Source organism: Halichoeres trimaculatus, unplaced genomic scaffold (assembly GCF_033239565.1).
Source record: "Halichoeres trimaculatus isolate MK-OKI-2021-1 unplaced genomic scaffold, fHalTri1.1 fHalTri1_scaffold_13, whole genome shotgun sequence".
NCBI classification, from domain to species: Eukaryota; Metazoa; Chordata; class Actinopteri; order Labriformes; family Labridae; genus Halichoeres; species Halichoeres trimaculatus.
In genome coordinates, this window is record NW_027437191.1 from 16,532,583 (window position 1) to 16,547,964 (window position 15,382).

Below are 15,382 nucleotides of genomic sequence, written 5' to 3' on the forward strand. Positions count from 1 at the left end.
TGAGAAGAGATGGAGGACCTGCCGTTACACGACAGTGCGCCACCTAAAGGAAGCTTTTACTTTTCTGAGAGGGTACTATCTTTTTATAAGAAGAAAATATCAAACTATCACCAAATTACAACTAACTGCTGCTCGTTATTTCTCTGTCGAGACATCTCCTCACTTGAAACAACTTGAGCTATACCTATATAACCCTGCCCAAATTTAATCTGGGACATAAGATTATTTTCAAAACAAGTTCAATAATTCAACTTTAGGCATCTCTTAGAAGGAAAAAAAAATTCACACTGCTACTGTTATAGTGGTCTTAATATTTTTCACAAAAAATAACCTAAATATTTTTTGCATAAAGACAGACTTCCAGACAGTGGACTCCTTGCCTAGCCTGTAGTTGTACAAGGTCTATTGCAAATTAAAAATTGCAAAGATAATAATAATAATAATAATAATAATAATAATAATAATAATGATAATAATAATAATAATAATGATATGTTTACATAACTCCTGCAAGAAAACACTTAATTCCAAAAAAACAAAATCATTGTAAAGTAAAAAAAAGCTGGAGGAAGCTTTTCAAAAATAACAGGATAAACAATTATAGTGTCTACTTTATTATTCATTTTGAATGTACAGTACCTAAGTCTTGCAACATACAAACTATCACTGGTGGATTTCCAAGTGTAAAACATTTAGTAAAACTTCATGCACAGCATCAAACTTGGCATTACATGGCAGACACCTGAGTTACATCAATCTGAAACTAAATAGAGAGTTTTATAATTCTCCTTTACTGTGGCTGTAGGAGCTTACAGCAAATCGAAGCCAGAAAACTCCGAAAGCAATATCTGTAATAGCACAATACCAGTATGTGTGTTCATATATTTCCTTCATTTAACAATATCAAGAATTACACATGATAGTGACCAAAAAGCTAAAAGCTGCACTATTAATATCCTCTGTATGTTGTATATTGTCTTCATTGCATAAGAATACATGAATTACATAGACACACACAGCCTTCATTTTTGTAATATATTCAGAAATAGATTGGTGATAAAGCAAATGCCTGTGTAACTGAAGCAATAATTACTTTTTGAATGTTGCCCAAAATAAAATGCTGCCCTAAATATTCAAAAAGATATTTTAAAAAAATACAAAATATGAGTTAGTGGAGATAAAATAAGTGCTTTACTTTGGTCTAAGACAGGCACCACCAATAAATCAAGTAAAAACGGATATATACAGTCACAGAGCATCTTCATTGTGGTTTCATAGAAGAAGAAAAAAAAAGAAAAAACCTTCAAAATTGAGAGAAAATACAATTGACTTCCAAAATGGAATACACTAAACTCAAAAGATTACAATCACAAAGGTTTTTCAGTTTGTGTTGAAAATATGAGTTATCGTTTGTCCTTGGGACTGCTTTTCAGGAAGAAAAAAAAATCTAAAGCAAAGATCCCAGAAGGCCAACAAGTTATGACTTGAGCTAAATCAGTTAGATTTAACTAATTTTACTTAATAATTTTTATTAGTTTATTTTCTCTAGCGAAGATAATTTTCTTCAGACATAATCACAGTTTAATTACTTTGCAAGTATCTGCACTATATTATGTGGTTTGATAGATGTATAAGCCACGAATCACTATGATAATACTACTAATACTACTTCTACTACTACTACTACTACTACTACTACTTATAATAATAATAATGATAATAGAAGTAAAGCAGCATTGTTCGTAATTATTAAAGAACCTAGGGGTTTTCCTAGGGGTTGAAGGTAGGGTCTGCAGGATTTTCCCTAAAACAATAAATGTCAACTTTTACAGGAATAATTAGGCTCACTTGTCACTTCTGGCCTCTATACATGTGTGTCAGTGTCTGAATCTACCTCAACCCTCTCCTCAGCCTGTATGTTGATTTTTGGGTTGTACTGGGACGTTTCCAGGTGGAAATTAGTCGTGGTTACCTCAGCCAATCATAGCATGTCCAGTGTGTAAGTGACTTTGTGATTTGGTAGCAAGTGGAGACGCTACCCTGAGCAGATACTATAGTGGACAGAGGACGTAGTTACAGTCAGAGGCTGTTGGTGTGCATTCCTGCTGGCATTGAGCCAAGGAGGAGGAGCCCAGTTTGAATGTTGTGTTTACTAATAAGTAATGAAAATTGCTGCAGACACTACCTTTAAGTAATTATGCGATTTCTCAATAAAACTAATGTTGATTAGAATACTTCCATGATCTTAGAGTGTGGTGAGAAAGCAGGAAAACAACGCTTCATGTTTGACTGAGGTAAATAAATATTGATGAATATCATCTACTGATCCATCGAGATTACCAAGTCCCATTTGCTAAAAAGATCATCTGCCTCCCACCCGGTTTCCTCTCTCCCTTTCATCTCTCTCAGAGCCTCTGCCTTTTCCTCAGACCCTTGTCTGACAAACACATTTTCCAACCTCAACCCACCCTTCATCACATACCCCCCCTCTTCTTCTCCGGTTTTGTTCTCCCTCTCTTTCTCTCCCTGCATCAACTCATCTTGCTTTTTGAGCTCCATCACCATCACTGGCAGGACTAGTTTCCCAGTCTCAGGATCCCAATTTATGCAAATAGGTCCCTCTTCTTCCTCAGTGTCCTCTGTATCGTGTGGCTCAGCTGGACTCAGAACACCGTAGTCATCAGAAAGGTAATTTGATTGGTCAGATTGGGAAGTACGCCTGGTAATGATGTTCTGAGAGGCGTAAGCAGAAAGAAGGGGTGCTGTCTCGTTTCCACTTTCCATCTCTCCTATGATTCCTTCCTCTGTTTTCACATTACAACCAATATTGAAGAGCCCTGTTTTTGGATTCTTGTCCACAAACACGCCTGACAACTGTCTGTCTTTCTCACCCTCTTGAAAAATGAGTGGTGGTGCCTGACTCTGGAACAGTAAAGCTGAATTCCGTGGTACACATGTGTGTGCCTGTACATGTGTGCTCACCCTAGACTTCTGAGATAGATAAGACTTGGAGGCCTGAGGAGTGTAAGTGCTAGCAGAGCAACCATTATCAACTCCCCAGTCTTTCTTCTCACTATTTCCATCTTCTCTTCCATCATAACTTCCTTCTCTTTCTTCATCATCCTCTCTGGTATGAGTTTCTGAGGCTTTGCAGACAAAAGAATAGTCCAAGGATTCATCATCACAGGGTTCGACGGGCTCTGGAGGTGTTTCCAAACTTTGTGGAGCATATCTTGGTGGGGGTTCCAGGATATGTTGCTGTTTTTTGTTGCATGCTGTGTCAGACACCATGTTCACTTCTTCCGGCGGTAGCCCAACTTTGATGAGGACAATATTTGGAGACTCAAGAGGGAATATCAGAGGAGGCAAATGAAGGGCTGGTGGATTCTGGAGTTTAAAGAAGGAAGATGTTGTGTGAACATTTTTGACATGAAAATAACAAAAGTGACTTTTTTGCAATACAAACCACTCAATAAAACTAAGCATCTGATATTGTTGTAGAGAAAAGGTAAAAAGTTAATCAGCACAGACATAAGCTGTGTAAGCAGCCAACAGACTGCTTGTGTTAAAAGAAATAGGAAATCGATTTTATGTTGACGTCGGCTGTTTCCACCCTACACTTGAGTCACACCGCTCCACCCATGCAGCTAGCTGGCTAACTACCAACAACAGTTAGCGTCATCACTCTCTCCTTGGTGTCACTTTTAAGTTTCTAGGCATCTTTGGTACTTGTATTACCTCTCAGCCTGGTTGAGGCCACGGTGCCCTTTGCATTTGCCTGCACTGCCTAATGGGTAAGCTGGCGCTGGAGTTGCACATATGTTAGTGTGTATATATGGATGTGTGTGTTTTCATTACCAGTGTATATGGGCTCTTCTGTCCTTTCCCTGTCAGGTACTGATAGAGCAGGCAGCCAATTACCACCAGAGCACACATGCACGCAAATGGAACAACAATACCCACAACCACCCACTGCAGCTGGGCAACCAAGGGGTCTGTAAAGACACAAAAATAAGAATCAAAAAAATATATCTAGACATGCAAGAGTGTAAGTGGTGCAAACATGACTTCTACGTGATGCATCTTACAATCTGAGGTGTTAATCAGAATTTTATTAAGACGTAAAAAGGAATACGTTTTGTGATCAACATTAAGGAGCTCCAATGTCTCATGAACAAAAACGAAACACATCTCTTACTAATTGGCGCTTACCAGTCTGACAAGTTACATGACATTCCTTTCTAGCTGTCAAAGAGGGAGGAAATATTCACATGCTCTCCTTCTCAGACACACACACACACCCTCACACACACATACGCGGTGTGGTTGTACCTGGAGGCGTGGTTACACAGTGCCACTCTGAGGGCTGGCAGTGGACAGGCATGGAGAGAAACTTTGTCCTTGCAGAGAAGCAGTACTTTGTGTTGTACTCCATCAGGCGGTATTTGTACAGACTGGAGGCGACTTGAAAATGGCTCTGAACATGAATACACACAAACATTATTCTCTTGTGGGGCAAAACTTTTGGTGTGATTGATTTAATTACCTGCCCGTCTTAAGAGGGTGGGGACAGGCCAGGACATTCATATGTTTTCACCCACCATCAGACTGCTACGGAGGTTGTGTATGGAGATGTTGTAGGTCATCTGATCATAGAGTGTAGCCATGGAAACTGCTTCGGTCTGGTTGTTTGGCTGATATCTCATTGGTCCCTTCAGGGTGATGATGGCACTGTTATCCTCCGTGTCCACCATTACCGAGGGAGGGCCAAATGTGGCTAAAAGAAATGTTTAAAAAGATGCTTTGTTGGTTGATTTATTCATCTATCTACCTGTGTGCCAAGCTAATATTTGTTACCATTGTGTTCATATGAAGCCAAGAAATTCATTTCTAAAATGCAAAGACTGAATTGTAGTTTTTTTAGATGGAGTGTCACATTAGCTTACTGTCTGACTTTGGGTCGAATCTTCTCAGTGTCAACGCCCATTTGGAGGATACTTTCCTGCTCACAGCTCGAACTCTGGCATAGTATCCCTGCTCCAGATCCCACGTCTCATGGCTCAGGTCACACCAGCAGCGCACCACTTCTGTACAGTGTTGCACTGACCTCCAGTGCACCCGTTTCCCTCTGCTGCCCTCAACACTGTCCCCATAGCTGGAAAACACAAGACCACAGAGATCAGAGGAGAATGAAGGAAGTATGCCTGAAATGTTCCTCTCAGTTTCCCCTTTCTTAGAGCCAGAAACCTTATCTTACATTGGCTGTTTGTCAGATCTGATTTCATTTTCTCTTGTTTCTCTACCTGCCTCCTCCCCCTGCTTCTTTTTGTTTGTTATTCCTGTGAGACGTGCCGAAAGTTGTCCTGCAGCTTTGCTCAAGTTATGCTTACAAAGTTGCATCAAGATTGAGGGAGTATTATCTCTCACAGTATTATCTCTTTGTTGAAAAAGGCGATCACTCTTATTTTTTAAATTTAGATAAACTTTACTCACATGGCATACTGCACTGTATAATGCGTGTCATTTGGTGTGTCATTTCCAGGAGACCACTGCAGCAAATTCCTCAGATTCACAGAAGAGAAGGTGACATCAATGGGGCTGGGAGGAGATGAAGAGACTGGGAAGAGAAGATAGTAGATTTTTTTATTTGAAATTTTCACTATTGTGTGAAAAAGTGTTAAATGCAGTGCTTGACCAAGCTACCAGACAACCCTATTAGCACCACCAGTTCAACAAGCGATGGCAGGGAAATAAAGTTCCTGGGCTTTATGGAGACCATGGTTCTAGTACATCTCTGAGGAAAGTTCTTGAGCTTAAAAGTAAGAGTCCCGACATTGTACAATTGCCTGCTCCAGTAATATCAAAACACAAACCAAAGTTTTAAAACTAAACAAATATGGCAATTTCTATAAAATGAATGTACATAAACAGAGAGAATAAGTGAAAAAAGGAAAACAAAGCTTATCACACCATGTTCTCTTCAGACACATACTGAGAATAATTTATGAATTGTGATCTAGGAACTTGAAATCAAGGTTGAGCGCAACACATAATTACTCCCAGGCCACATATTGTTACCCACCCAAAATAAAGAGGCTGTGACCTATTTTTTATTACACACTCAATCCATGCACAGATGCAAGTTAATCAAAGCCACATCTGTGTGATGACAGCATGAGGATATGTTGATACTTGAGATTTACCCATGAATAAGTGAACTTTTTATTATCATGTCAGGCTCTCAATGATGAACAGCGCTGCTCGGTTATGATGACACCATTGACCCTTTTGTTCAAAAATAATATTTACATAATGGTTCCAGTGCGGTTTGTAAAACTGAGGCAGATTGTATTATTGCCATTTTAATAAACTAATCAAACCCTCTGGATAAACAGAGATCCTCTGTGGTTTTAACAGGGAAGTTATTGCTCTATAGTTAAATCCAAACTAGTCAATGATTTAGAGATGGCCTCGTCAATTATTTATCTCAATTTTACAAGACAGGCACGTGATTATTGGACACAAGCAAAAGGAAACCAAATAATGCCCAAAATCAACTGAATTTATCAAGTATGCTATATTAACATTAGCTTCACACATGAAAAAGGCTTAATTATGACAACAAAGAAATGAAGTAAACCAAAAGACATGTCCCCGTCAAACTATCGATAAATTAAGTCTTACCTGTGCTGTACAGAGCCCCCAAGCTGAAAAAAATGAACACAATCCACATGTCTGTTTGAGGAGATCATGTTTCCACCACGAACTCTAACATTTTCAGCCCTGAGAGCTCCTCTGTCCCTCCTCCGGCCTGTCAGCTCGCTTGGCTTCACTCCTTACTGTCCCTGGTCGATGGTGCACCTTCCAGAAGCCCGATGTCTACCTCAACAAGCTGACAACAAACTTATAGAGCCCAGGAGGAAGTAAAGGTGTGTGTACAAAGTCCTCATAGTGAGTGCAAACCCAGACACTCAATGATTTACGGGAAAAGCAAACAACTAAGTACGACCGGTGGCAGTATGAGGAAGGAATGTGACCTCACTTGTTTGTGCACATTACACCTGCGCAGGTGTAAGTGAGTGCTCGGGTTGGATGGCCACATTAACTGTTTATGACTATAGCAGGCTACTATATGATACTAAACCAACATTTGTTAATATGTCCAAAAAGTAAACAGCCTTCAGTAGAAGAAACGTCACAAAATACTCTTCAGTCAAATGTTTCCATCACAAATGATTTACACTCTGTACTTTTCACACAATGGTGATTAATGCAATGCATTATTATGTTTAGTAGCATTTTTTGGGAACAAGATGACAAAAATAACAATTTTCATTAATTTTCTCTCCAACTGGTCTTCACTGTATAAAAAGACTATTCATGAAAAGAGTTTCAATTGTGATTTAAATATTTAAAAGGCTGCCCCTCAAGTTTTTCAGGATTCAAATTCATACACAACAACTTTGTGCTGAGAAACATATTTCTATCCTAAGCCTTTGTGTGCATGAAACTATTGACTTACTTACTTGCCAATAAATGATTATACACTCACGTATTCATAAGCAAATAAATAATGAAACCAATATGACGTATAATTAGAAACACTAAACTACACATATATTTCTGTTTTCAATGGAACATGAGATGAAGTCCAAGACCCAGAATTTCAAACGCTGATGTGCTTAAAGTGACATCTGGTGGACACTATGAGTCATTGCCAGTTAATACTGCATAATATGGTTGGGTTTTAACACAATTTTACATCTTCACGAGAAATAGCTCACCTCAAACTTTGCTGGGGACAGACCCCTTTTACAGATTCACCAATTTAAGGATAAAAAAGAGGAAAAAGCCCTCTATGAATTAATTAAAATTCTATTTTAATGAAATTCTATTTTAATGAAATGTCACAAAAATCAGCTGTGCTGTTTGTTTGAGCAATTTTGGATCACTGACATTTTCTCCAGTGTAACCATCTCAAGACAGATGATGTACGTTTCTGGTAGCATGTCCCGAAACAGTTAAATATACACTTCTTCGTACTGCATGTGTTACGGTTACCACTTACAAGAGACATGCGGCACATATTTAAAGGTCTAAATGACTGAAAACAGAGATGGAGCACAGGAGGGATGTAACATTGAGGCGGAACGCTCGTGCTGTTTCTTCAAGTTTCTTTCCGGATTGTTTTTGCGGAAGTGCAGTCTTTGGCGCTTCTTTCCTGTTAGCATGTAGCTTTTTGAAACTGAGCTCATTGAGGCAAAGGACCAGGATGATTTATGTGATGGTTCACTAAAACAATCACTATAAAATGGCTCTTTCGATGGAAACGCAGCTGCAGAGCATCTTTGAGGATGTTGTGGTAATTTGAATCTTCATTGCCTGCGTTTGAAGCTAACATTAGTCAGCATTTCAGACAACGTTAACCGTGTGCATTTAGTATTCACAAATTAACCATCTCAGGTTGTCCATAGACTTAGACTTCAGGAATTGTATTTTACGGTCTCTACTTGAACGACTCAGTACAAGCATCAAATAACCCCTCATTGCACATTTTAAATACCCAAACATAGATGCATACAACTACTCAGGCAGCTATTTTTGTACTTGCTGCTTTCATTTGTTGATCTGTTGCTTGAAATGCATTGAGCTGCAATACTAACGACGTGTGCACAGAACCATAAACATTTCATATGTTTTCAGTAACAATTTGTTCCTGAAGCATTTGGAATGTGTGATCATTCCCCAACCACAACACGATTTAGTACAAGTGGTAGTTTCTATGCCAAAATGCTAATCTCCAAAAATCAGTTGTTGATATAAATAATGATAACTAAAAAAGATAAATTAACATTTCATTATCTCAGTAAATGTATCCCCTCCTTCTCTTCAGAAAACGGAGATGATAGAAGAGGCTTTTGCTGGGTAAGACCCCTTCAAACATGTTCTTCTGTTTTATTTGCAAAAAATGAGTGAGCATCTGATAAGAAAATGCAATGTTAATGTTTTTTGTATTCCATAAACAAAACATGAAAAAATGATAAAGGCTAAAGTATCCACTTTGTTTGATTTCAGGATGTTTATGGACACTCCAGAGGATGAGAGAACGAAACTGATCAGCTGTCTGGGAGCCTTCAGACAATACATGGGGACACTACCACAGGTCTCTACTCAAACAGAATGAATTTGTCATGTTCATTCAGTGAACACTAATTGTATGTCTTGATTTTCTCTAATTTTCTCCATGTCTTTTTGCAGGATTCTCATGAACAGTGCGTGCAGTGGGTTGTGCGGTTTATCCACAGCCAGCACAGTCCTAAAAGGATCTCCTTTCTTTATGATTGTCTGGCAATGGCTGTGGAGACCAGTCTGTTGACACCCAGGTATGTGCACATACTTTTTTTTCACAAAAACAAACAGACTGTGTGCCCTAATGTATGGCTTTATAGATTTGTAGATAATCTAACACTTATTATGACTTAATTTTGACTGACAGCATTTGTATAACAATACTACCATGAAAGATTCATTGTCCTTATGTTTTGAGAGCACTGTGAACCCGTTGTGTTTGTTGTTTACGATAACTAAACAAAAGTCAACAAACGATAACTATCGGTCCTGTTGTGGCAAATCCTGCCTTGTGTTTCAAAAGCCACCTGAATGAGAGGAGCCAGCTGTTGTCCTGACGCGTGTCCATGTTTTATCTTTTTCTCAATAAATCCAGTATTCACGAATCTGGTCCAAGGTCCTTTTATTTTACAGATGAAAGATCAGTTTTTGTCATTCATTTCTTAGGAATCTTATCTCAACAATATCCAACAAAAAAAGACCTTTTTTCCATCTCACAGTCACAAAAACGTTTGGCGTTAGCTCACCTCACCCTGCACGAAACAAAAGACTGACCCCCACACCTGCACTGACTGCCCTTATGAACAAAACTCCCCCCACAACCAAGCACTTCAAACGGTCTAAAATAAATCTATTACTATAATCTATAACATAAACTACCTTAATTACTAACTACTTAATTGTTTTAAAGCTAACAAATTTAAATCAATTGTATACCCAGAATAAATCATATGAACTCAAACTATAATTATTTTGCTCTACAAGAACAATTTGAAATGGCCTCTACAGGTCCAATGTGTGTCTTTCTTTTTCTACAGGATGGTTTGTGTCGCTCTGATAAGCTCGGACAGTTTGGAGTGGGAGAGGACACAGTTGTGGGCATTAACATTCAAGCTGATTCGCAAGATCATTGGAGGGGTGGACTACAAGGTCACACACATGCACACGCACATATTCATAGAAGACAGGCTTTTTTTAAAACCAGATACTGTTTGGCTCTAAATATGTTTAGCTGACTTGACTTTTGTCATTCTTGCCAAAAGTGGCTTTTGGCCGAGTAATGATGTCAAACACTTACTTTGGTGCTTTCAGAACTTGTGTCTTAAAATCGATTTTGAGTTATAAATTGTTTTTGTTTTTTTAAATAATCTTATTCTGCTACTTGGCGTGTTTTAAGCTGAATAAAGTCAATATTGCAGCTTCATCCTTTAAAGAAAACTTTTTGTGGATGTTTCTAAAAAGTGTGTTGTGTCTGTATGTTTCAGGGTGTGCGAGACCTGCTGAAAGCTGTACTGGATAAAATTCAAACTATTCCTACCACCGTCAGCTCAGCAATAGTCCAACAGCTTCTGGCAGCAAGAGATGTAATTTATGGTCTTCCTTTTTTACTTGAAAAATTCTGTTATTTGTGCTTTTGTTTTTTTTTCATACCCTTTGCATGCTACAGTAATTATCCATGAGAATAAAACATGTATTTCTTTAATCATGCATTTGTATGAATTCCAGGTGGTAGAATACATATTGGACAGAAATGCGTGCCTCCTGCCAGCATACTTTGCCATCAATGAAATCAGAAAACTTTATCCAGAGGGTCAGCTGTCACACTGGGTAAGTGAAGGTTTTTTTCTTTGCATATAAAATTTATGTATTACGATTGCTTCTCCACAAACCCTTCTTTTAATTCACTATTTCATTTCACCTCTGTAGCTTCTTGGGAGTTTGATATCAGACTTTGTGGACAGTTTCAGACCAACGGCCAGAATCAATTCCATCTGTGGTGAGACACATAAACACACTAAAACTGAAAGTGTGAAAGATATCAATGAAGGATGAGAGGTTTTTATTTTGGAGGACTCCTGTTTTTGGCGAAATACACCATCCCTTCCAAGTGATAAAAATGAATACCTGTGAAGACGTGATGCAGCTTTTGTGAGTAGAGTAATCCTTTTTGAGTAATCTCATGTGTGAATGTGTCCACAGGTCGGTGCAGCTTGTTACCAGTGGTGAATAACAGTGGTGCCATCTGTAACTCCTGGAAATTAGACCCCACTACTCTTCGCTTCCCCCTGAAAGGGATGCTACCATACGACAAGGTGACATATTAACTCACATGCACTGCTTCCAGGCTTTATGAGTAGTATCAGTAGTTTGACATTTTTACATCACACATGTTGAAACAGTGCAATAAAGAAAGGGCACAGAGAGTGTTACCAAAACATAGTGGTGAATTACTGTTTTTGATTGTTACATAGAAGTTACGTCGATCTTGTGTTGTAAAATATTTGTTGGCTTTTTCTGTGTTGGCAATAGCCACGGTTACATGAGAAGTTTCTTGTCTTTCCGAATAGAATCTGTCTGAATGACTTTTCCGAAAACAATTGTACACGTGGAAAGGAATATCCAATATCTGGTCTACATGGGCCGCTATAATCAAACAGAATAGTCAATGGGGCATGCGCAAACAAATTGAGGAACATCTCTAGTTGCATCTTACGTCATATCTGAGCATAGGCTGAAAGAACCCACCCTGACAACTTTCCATTTGAGTGGATACATGATACCTCAATGGGTTTGGGGAAAGGAATATTCCACCCCTGTGAAACCGGTTAAATGTCCATTCGGGTTGGCACCTCTCCTTTGGAATGAGGTGTATATAAAGGTTAAATTCTTTCCATTAGAGCAAATAAACCGAATGCAAGTGGAATATTTGGGTCCATGTATATGTGGCTAGTGATTCTATTTTGTCAGGCTGACGTCTCCTGTTTTCACATAGTATCCAATAGGGGTGGGAGTAAAAATTTAAAATCAATATATTGGGATTTTTTGTTTGACAATGCCAAAATTGGGACTTTTTGTCAAAAATTTGATTTTTTTTTTCAAATTCAAATTCTTCATTCCAGTCTTTGTTTATGAACTGAATAGGCCACTTTTCTCCAGCAGAGGGTGAAATGTTTCCCCCTGACTTCCGTGATGTGCCTTTTATGGGATAATATGGCTCCTGATATAGTCTCTTGACATTATCATCATCATTTAATTTTTTCACATGGTCTGGTGTTAAAAAAATCAACATAGATATCACAAAAATCATAAATGCCAAAGAATCGCAATTTAAATCGAATCAGCAGGCCAAAATTCATAATGGAATCGAATCACAAGAATAGCATATCGTCCCAGCCCGAGTATCCAAGGAGGCATCATGTATTGTTGCCCTTCTATTAAAGTCTGAAGTCCTCTTATTGTAGCAGTATATCTTCTTCTCCACACTCACATCACACCAACATGTTTGTCTTTTATGTTCAGGACCTGTTTGAGCCACAGACAGGCCTCCTGCGCTACGTGTTAGAGCAGCCATACTCCAGAGAAATGGTGTGCAACATGTTGGGACTCAACAAGCAGGTATGACCATCACTTTTGCTCATATTGCTCCTCTTCTCCTGTACCAGGCTCTCCACCTGCCCTCCCTTTCCTGTCCAGTTTATCCTCCTCTTTGTTTTATTTATTGCTCCCCCTCCTTCCCATCCTTGCCTCCTCTCCTTGTCTTGCCCTTTTCCTTCCTCACTTTTTACTTTGTCCTGTTCATGTCTTTCTCTTTTGTTTTTAACTTCTTCTTCTGTTACATTTCTCTTCCTCTCCTCCCCAAACATCCCCCCTCTCCTCTGTTGCCCTGGTAACACAGCTGAATAAGACCAGATTAAGAGCAAGCCAATGCTTTGAGCTCGACCCATAATGCACTGTGGTTAGTTTTCTCTGTTGGGTTCACACAGTTTAAGCTGAGCACCACAGACACGGGTGGACCAGCTCTCACCGGCCAGAGCTCTGATTTTAATCTGAAACTTTAATTACCCAGAATTCAACCTGACTGCTGATGCTAACTGTGCTGAACGGACAGCGAACAACCTAGCTCCTTAGTCACCACTTTCTCTCTGTCTGTCTCTCCTTTTTCCCCTTCTCTCTGTTTCTTTCTCCCCCTTTCTTTGTTTCTCTCTCTGTCTCTCTCTGTTGTCCTCTGGTTGTGTTTTTTTTCTCCCTGCCATGCGCTCTCTAGACTCTGAACATTGCCCAGGTATGTTGTTGTTCCTTTTCCTGGTCGCCTTATCTACCAACTAACCAGCCCAATCGGATGGCTTAGCTTTTCTTTGGCACGTTGATGTTGTGAAAATTGGAACTTGGCAATGAAAAAAGGAAAGGAAAACTGAGCTGGAGAGAAATGCTACAGAGCTTGAGATGGTCACAGCAGGCCTTAGATCCCTACAAAGAGATGAATAAAAACACGCATAATGATGAACAGACAGGCAGCAGCAGGCTGATCACTGGTGTTTACAGATCCCAATCGCTAATGTTTGCTCAGTCAACCTCCTCACTTTGCTTCACCTGCTCCCATAACACTGTTTAATGCAGCAGAGTAAAACTGCAGCTGAAGAAATACAGTCATTGATCGAAACCTTAGAAAAACACAATGTTCAGGTCTGTTCAAGGAGATTTAACCTCCAGATTATTAAAGGTAATCTTTTATTGATCCTCCGAGGAGACTCTTAGAAGCATGTGTAAACTCTGGAGGCTGCTCTAATGATGTCTTCTAGCTTATATTTACATCTCTTGGTCTTTCTGAATAACTTTGAAGAATGTGTGGATGTATCATATCTAATTACCCACATACCTTTCACCATTCTCAGGCTGGTGCACACTTTATTTTTAATGGGAGCTGTTCTGGGAGTTTATGACGTAAACTGGGACAGTTTTAGATTTCTTCCACAGAAAACAGAATCATCATTCCAGTCTTTGGTTCTGGCTAACACTTCTTAAAACCCTGCTGTTGACATTTCAAGTCCTGCAGCGCTGCATGTGTGGATGTAGTCCGGTCCGTGCCTGGTGTTAGTGAGGTCATGTCTGACTCAACGCTGCTCTCTGTCATGCTGACTTTGGCAAAACTACGGTTTATGCTAAAAGCTTTCGCCTACCAAGTGAGGACTAGCCAGTCAGCTAAGAGCTTGTCAGGTTAACTCAAACAGTGAAACTGCAAAAGCTTTCCAGTTCTCCTGGGGAGAGCTGCGTTTGTACCAGGAAGTCATCCTTAAGTAAGCTTTGTTCATGTACAACTTGTGCCATCTATTTAACTCTTAATTTTTTGGGAAACGTATTGTGACTACAAAGTTCAGAGCACAGAAAGCAGGGTGTTGAATTGAGCTGTGCACAGATATCTTTGAGAATAGAAGACATGGCAAAGTCTGAAACCCAAAGCACTTTACGTTTATTCATTTTTCATGTGCTGATCAGTGTTTTGCTATGTCAGCTCATGAGTCACATTGAATGGCTGTCTACTTGAGTAAACTCTGACTTTTGACTTCTTCTTCAGTTTAGTTTGTTGACTTCTTTGCCCTCCAGTTTGCATCTTTGTTTAACTTTTGATTAATTATTCTGAGCAATGAGTGCAAACACCAAACTATGGACTCAGTGTTTCAAAGTAGAAAAGATCAGCGTAAAGAAGACTGATCTAAATTTAAAGCTCTTTGTTACTCCCAGCTTTTATAATAACTAGGTGATTAGGGGTGGGAGAAAAAAAAATCAATAAATCAGGATTTTTTTTTGTTAAAAAATAACAAAATTCTGGATTTAAAAAAATGTTGTTGTTTTTTTAGGACTGGGCAACAATTAAAACTTTTCATTGTAATTAATCGCATGATTTCCCTGATTAATCATAATTAATCTTATTGTTGAAGTGCCTTAACATCTGTCATGCAAACACTAAATCCGTACTTGTTATACAGTAATAGTTAAATATTATATTTAGTGCAAATCAAATTTACAAAATGTAAATACAAAATTAAAGCTTATTGCCACTGTCAGGGCATTAAAGTGATACTATGGGATGGAACAAGTTGGGTCCTATCACAAGGTTTAGGGCATTAATTACCCCTACAGCAGTGTTTTTGTGCAGCAGAAGCCCAGGGCGCTCACACCAAACACCCCCTCCCTGCTCCTCTGCCGGTTTCCTCTGCACTCAGATGGGGCCATATTTTACTTGACCAAAAACACA

The 15,382-nt window shown here is 39.0% G+C and overlaps 2 protein-coding genes across 5 annotated transcripts in view; one reads left to right on the top strand and one right to left on the bottom strand.

Annotated features, from left to right (window-relative positions):
- Positions 1-1,863: 1,863 nt before the first annotated feature.
- Positions 1,864-6,733, bottom strand: il20ra (interleukin 20 receptor, alpha). The gene is made up of 7 exons (XM_074685655.1): positions 6,685-6,733; positions 5,494-5,617; positions 4,947-5,155; positions 4,602-4,777; positions 4,333-4,477; positions 3,859-3,995; positions 1,864-3,387 (listed from the first exon to the last, which is right to left on the bottom strand). Exons 1-7 carry the CDS (start codon positions 6,731-6,733, stop codon positions 2,320-2,322), a joined length of 1,908 nt encoding a protein of 635 aa, XP_074541756.1. The 3' UTR covers positions 1,864-2,319.
- Positions 6,734-8,163: 1,430 nt separating this feature from the next.
- Positions 8,164-15,382, top strand: part of med23 (mediator complex subunit 23) — a 29,301-nt gene continuing 22,082 nt past the window's right edge. For 2 of the 4 annotated variants that reach the window (XM_074684980.1, XM_074684981.1), the window contains exons 1-11: positions 8,164-8,362; positions 8,894-8,925; positions 9,076-9,163; positions 9,259-9,383; positions 10,167-10,278; positions 10,614-10,712; positions 10,855-10,956; positions 11,056-11,125; positions 11,329-11,441; positions 12,649-12,744; positions 13,394-13,411. In XM_074684980.1, coding sequence (XP_074541081.1) covers positions 8,312-8,362; positions 8,894-8,925; positions 9,076-9,163; positions 9,259-9,383; positions 10,167-10,278; positions 10,614-10,712; positions 10,855-10,956; positions 11,056-11,125; positions 11,329-11,441; positions 12,649-12,744; positions 13,394-13,411 — 906 coding nt within the window. In that variant the 5' untranslated portion in view covers positions 8,164-8,311. The remainder of the gene's footprint in view (positions 8,363-8,893; positions 8,926-9,075; positions 9,164-9,258; positions 9,384-10,166; positions 10,279-10,613; positions 10,713-10,854; positions 10,957-11,055; positions 11,126-11,328; positions 11,442-12,648; positions 12,745-13,393; positions 13,412-15,382) is intronic. The other 2 variants (XM_074684982.1, XM_074684983.1) reach the window with 1 other exon arrangement.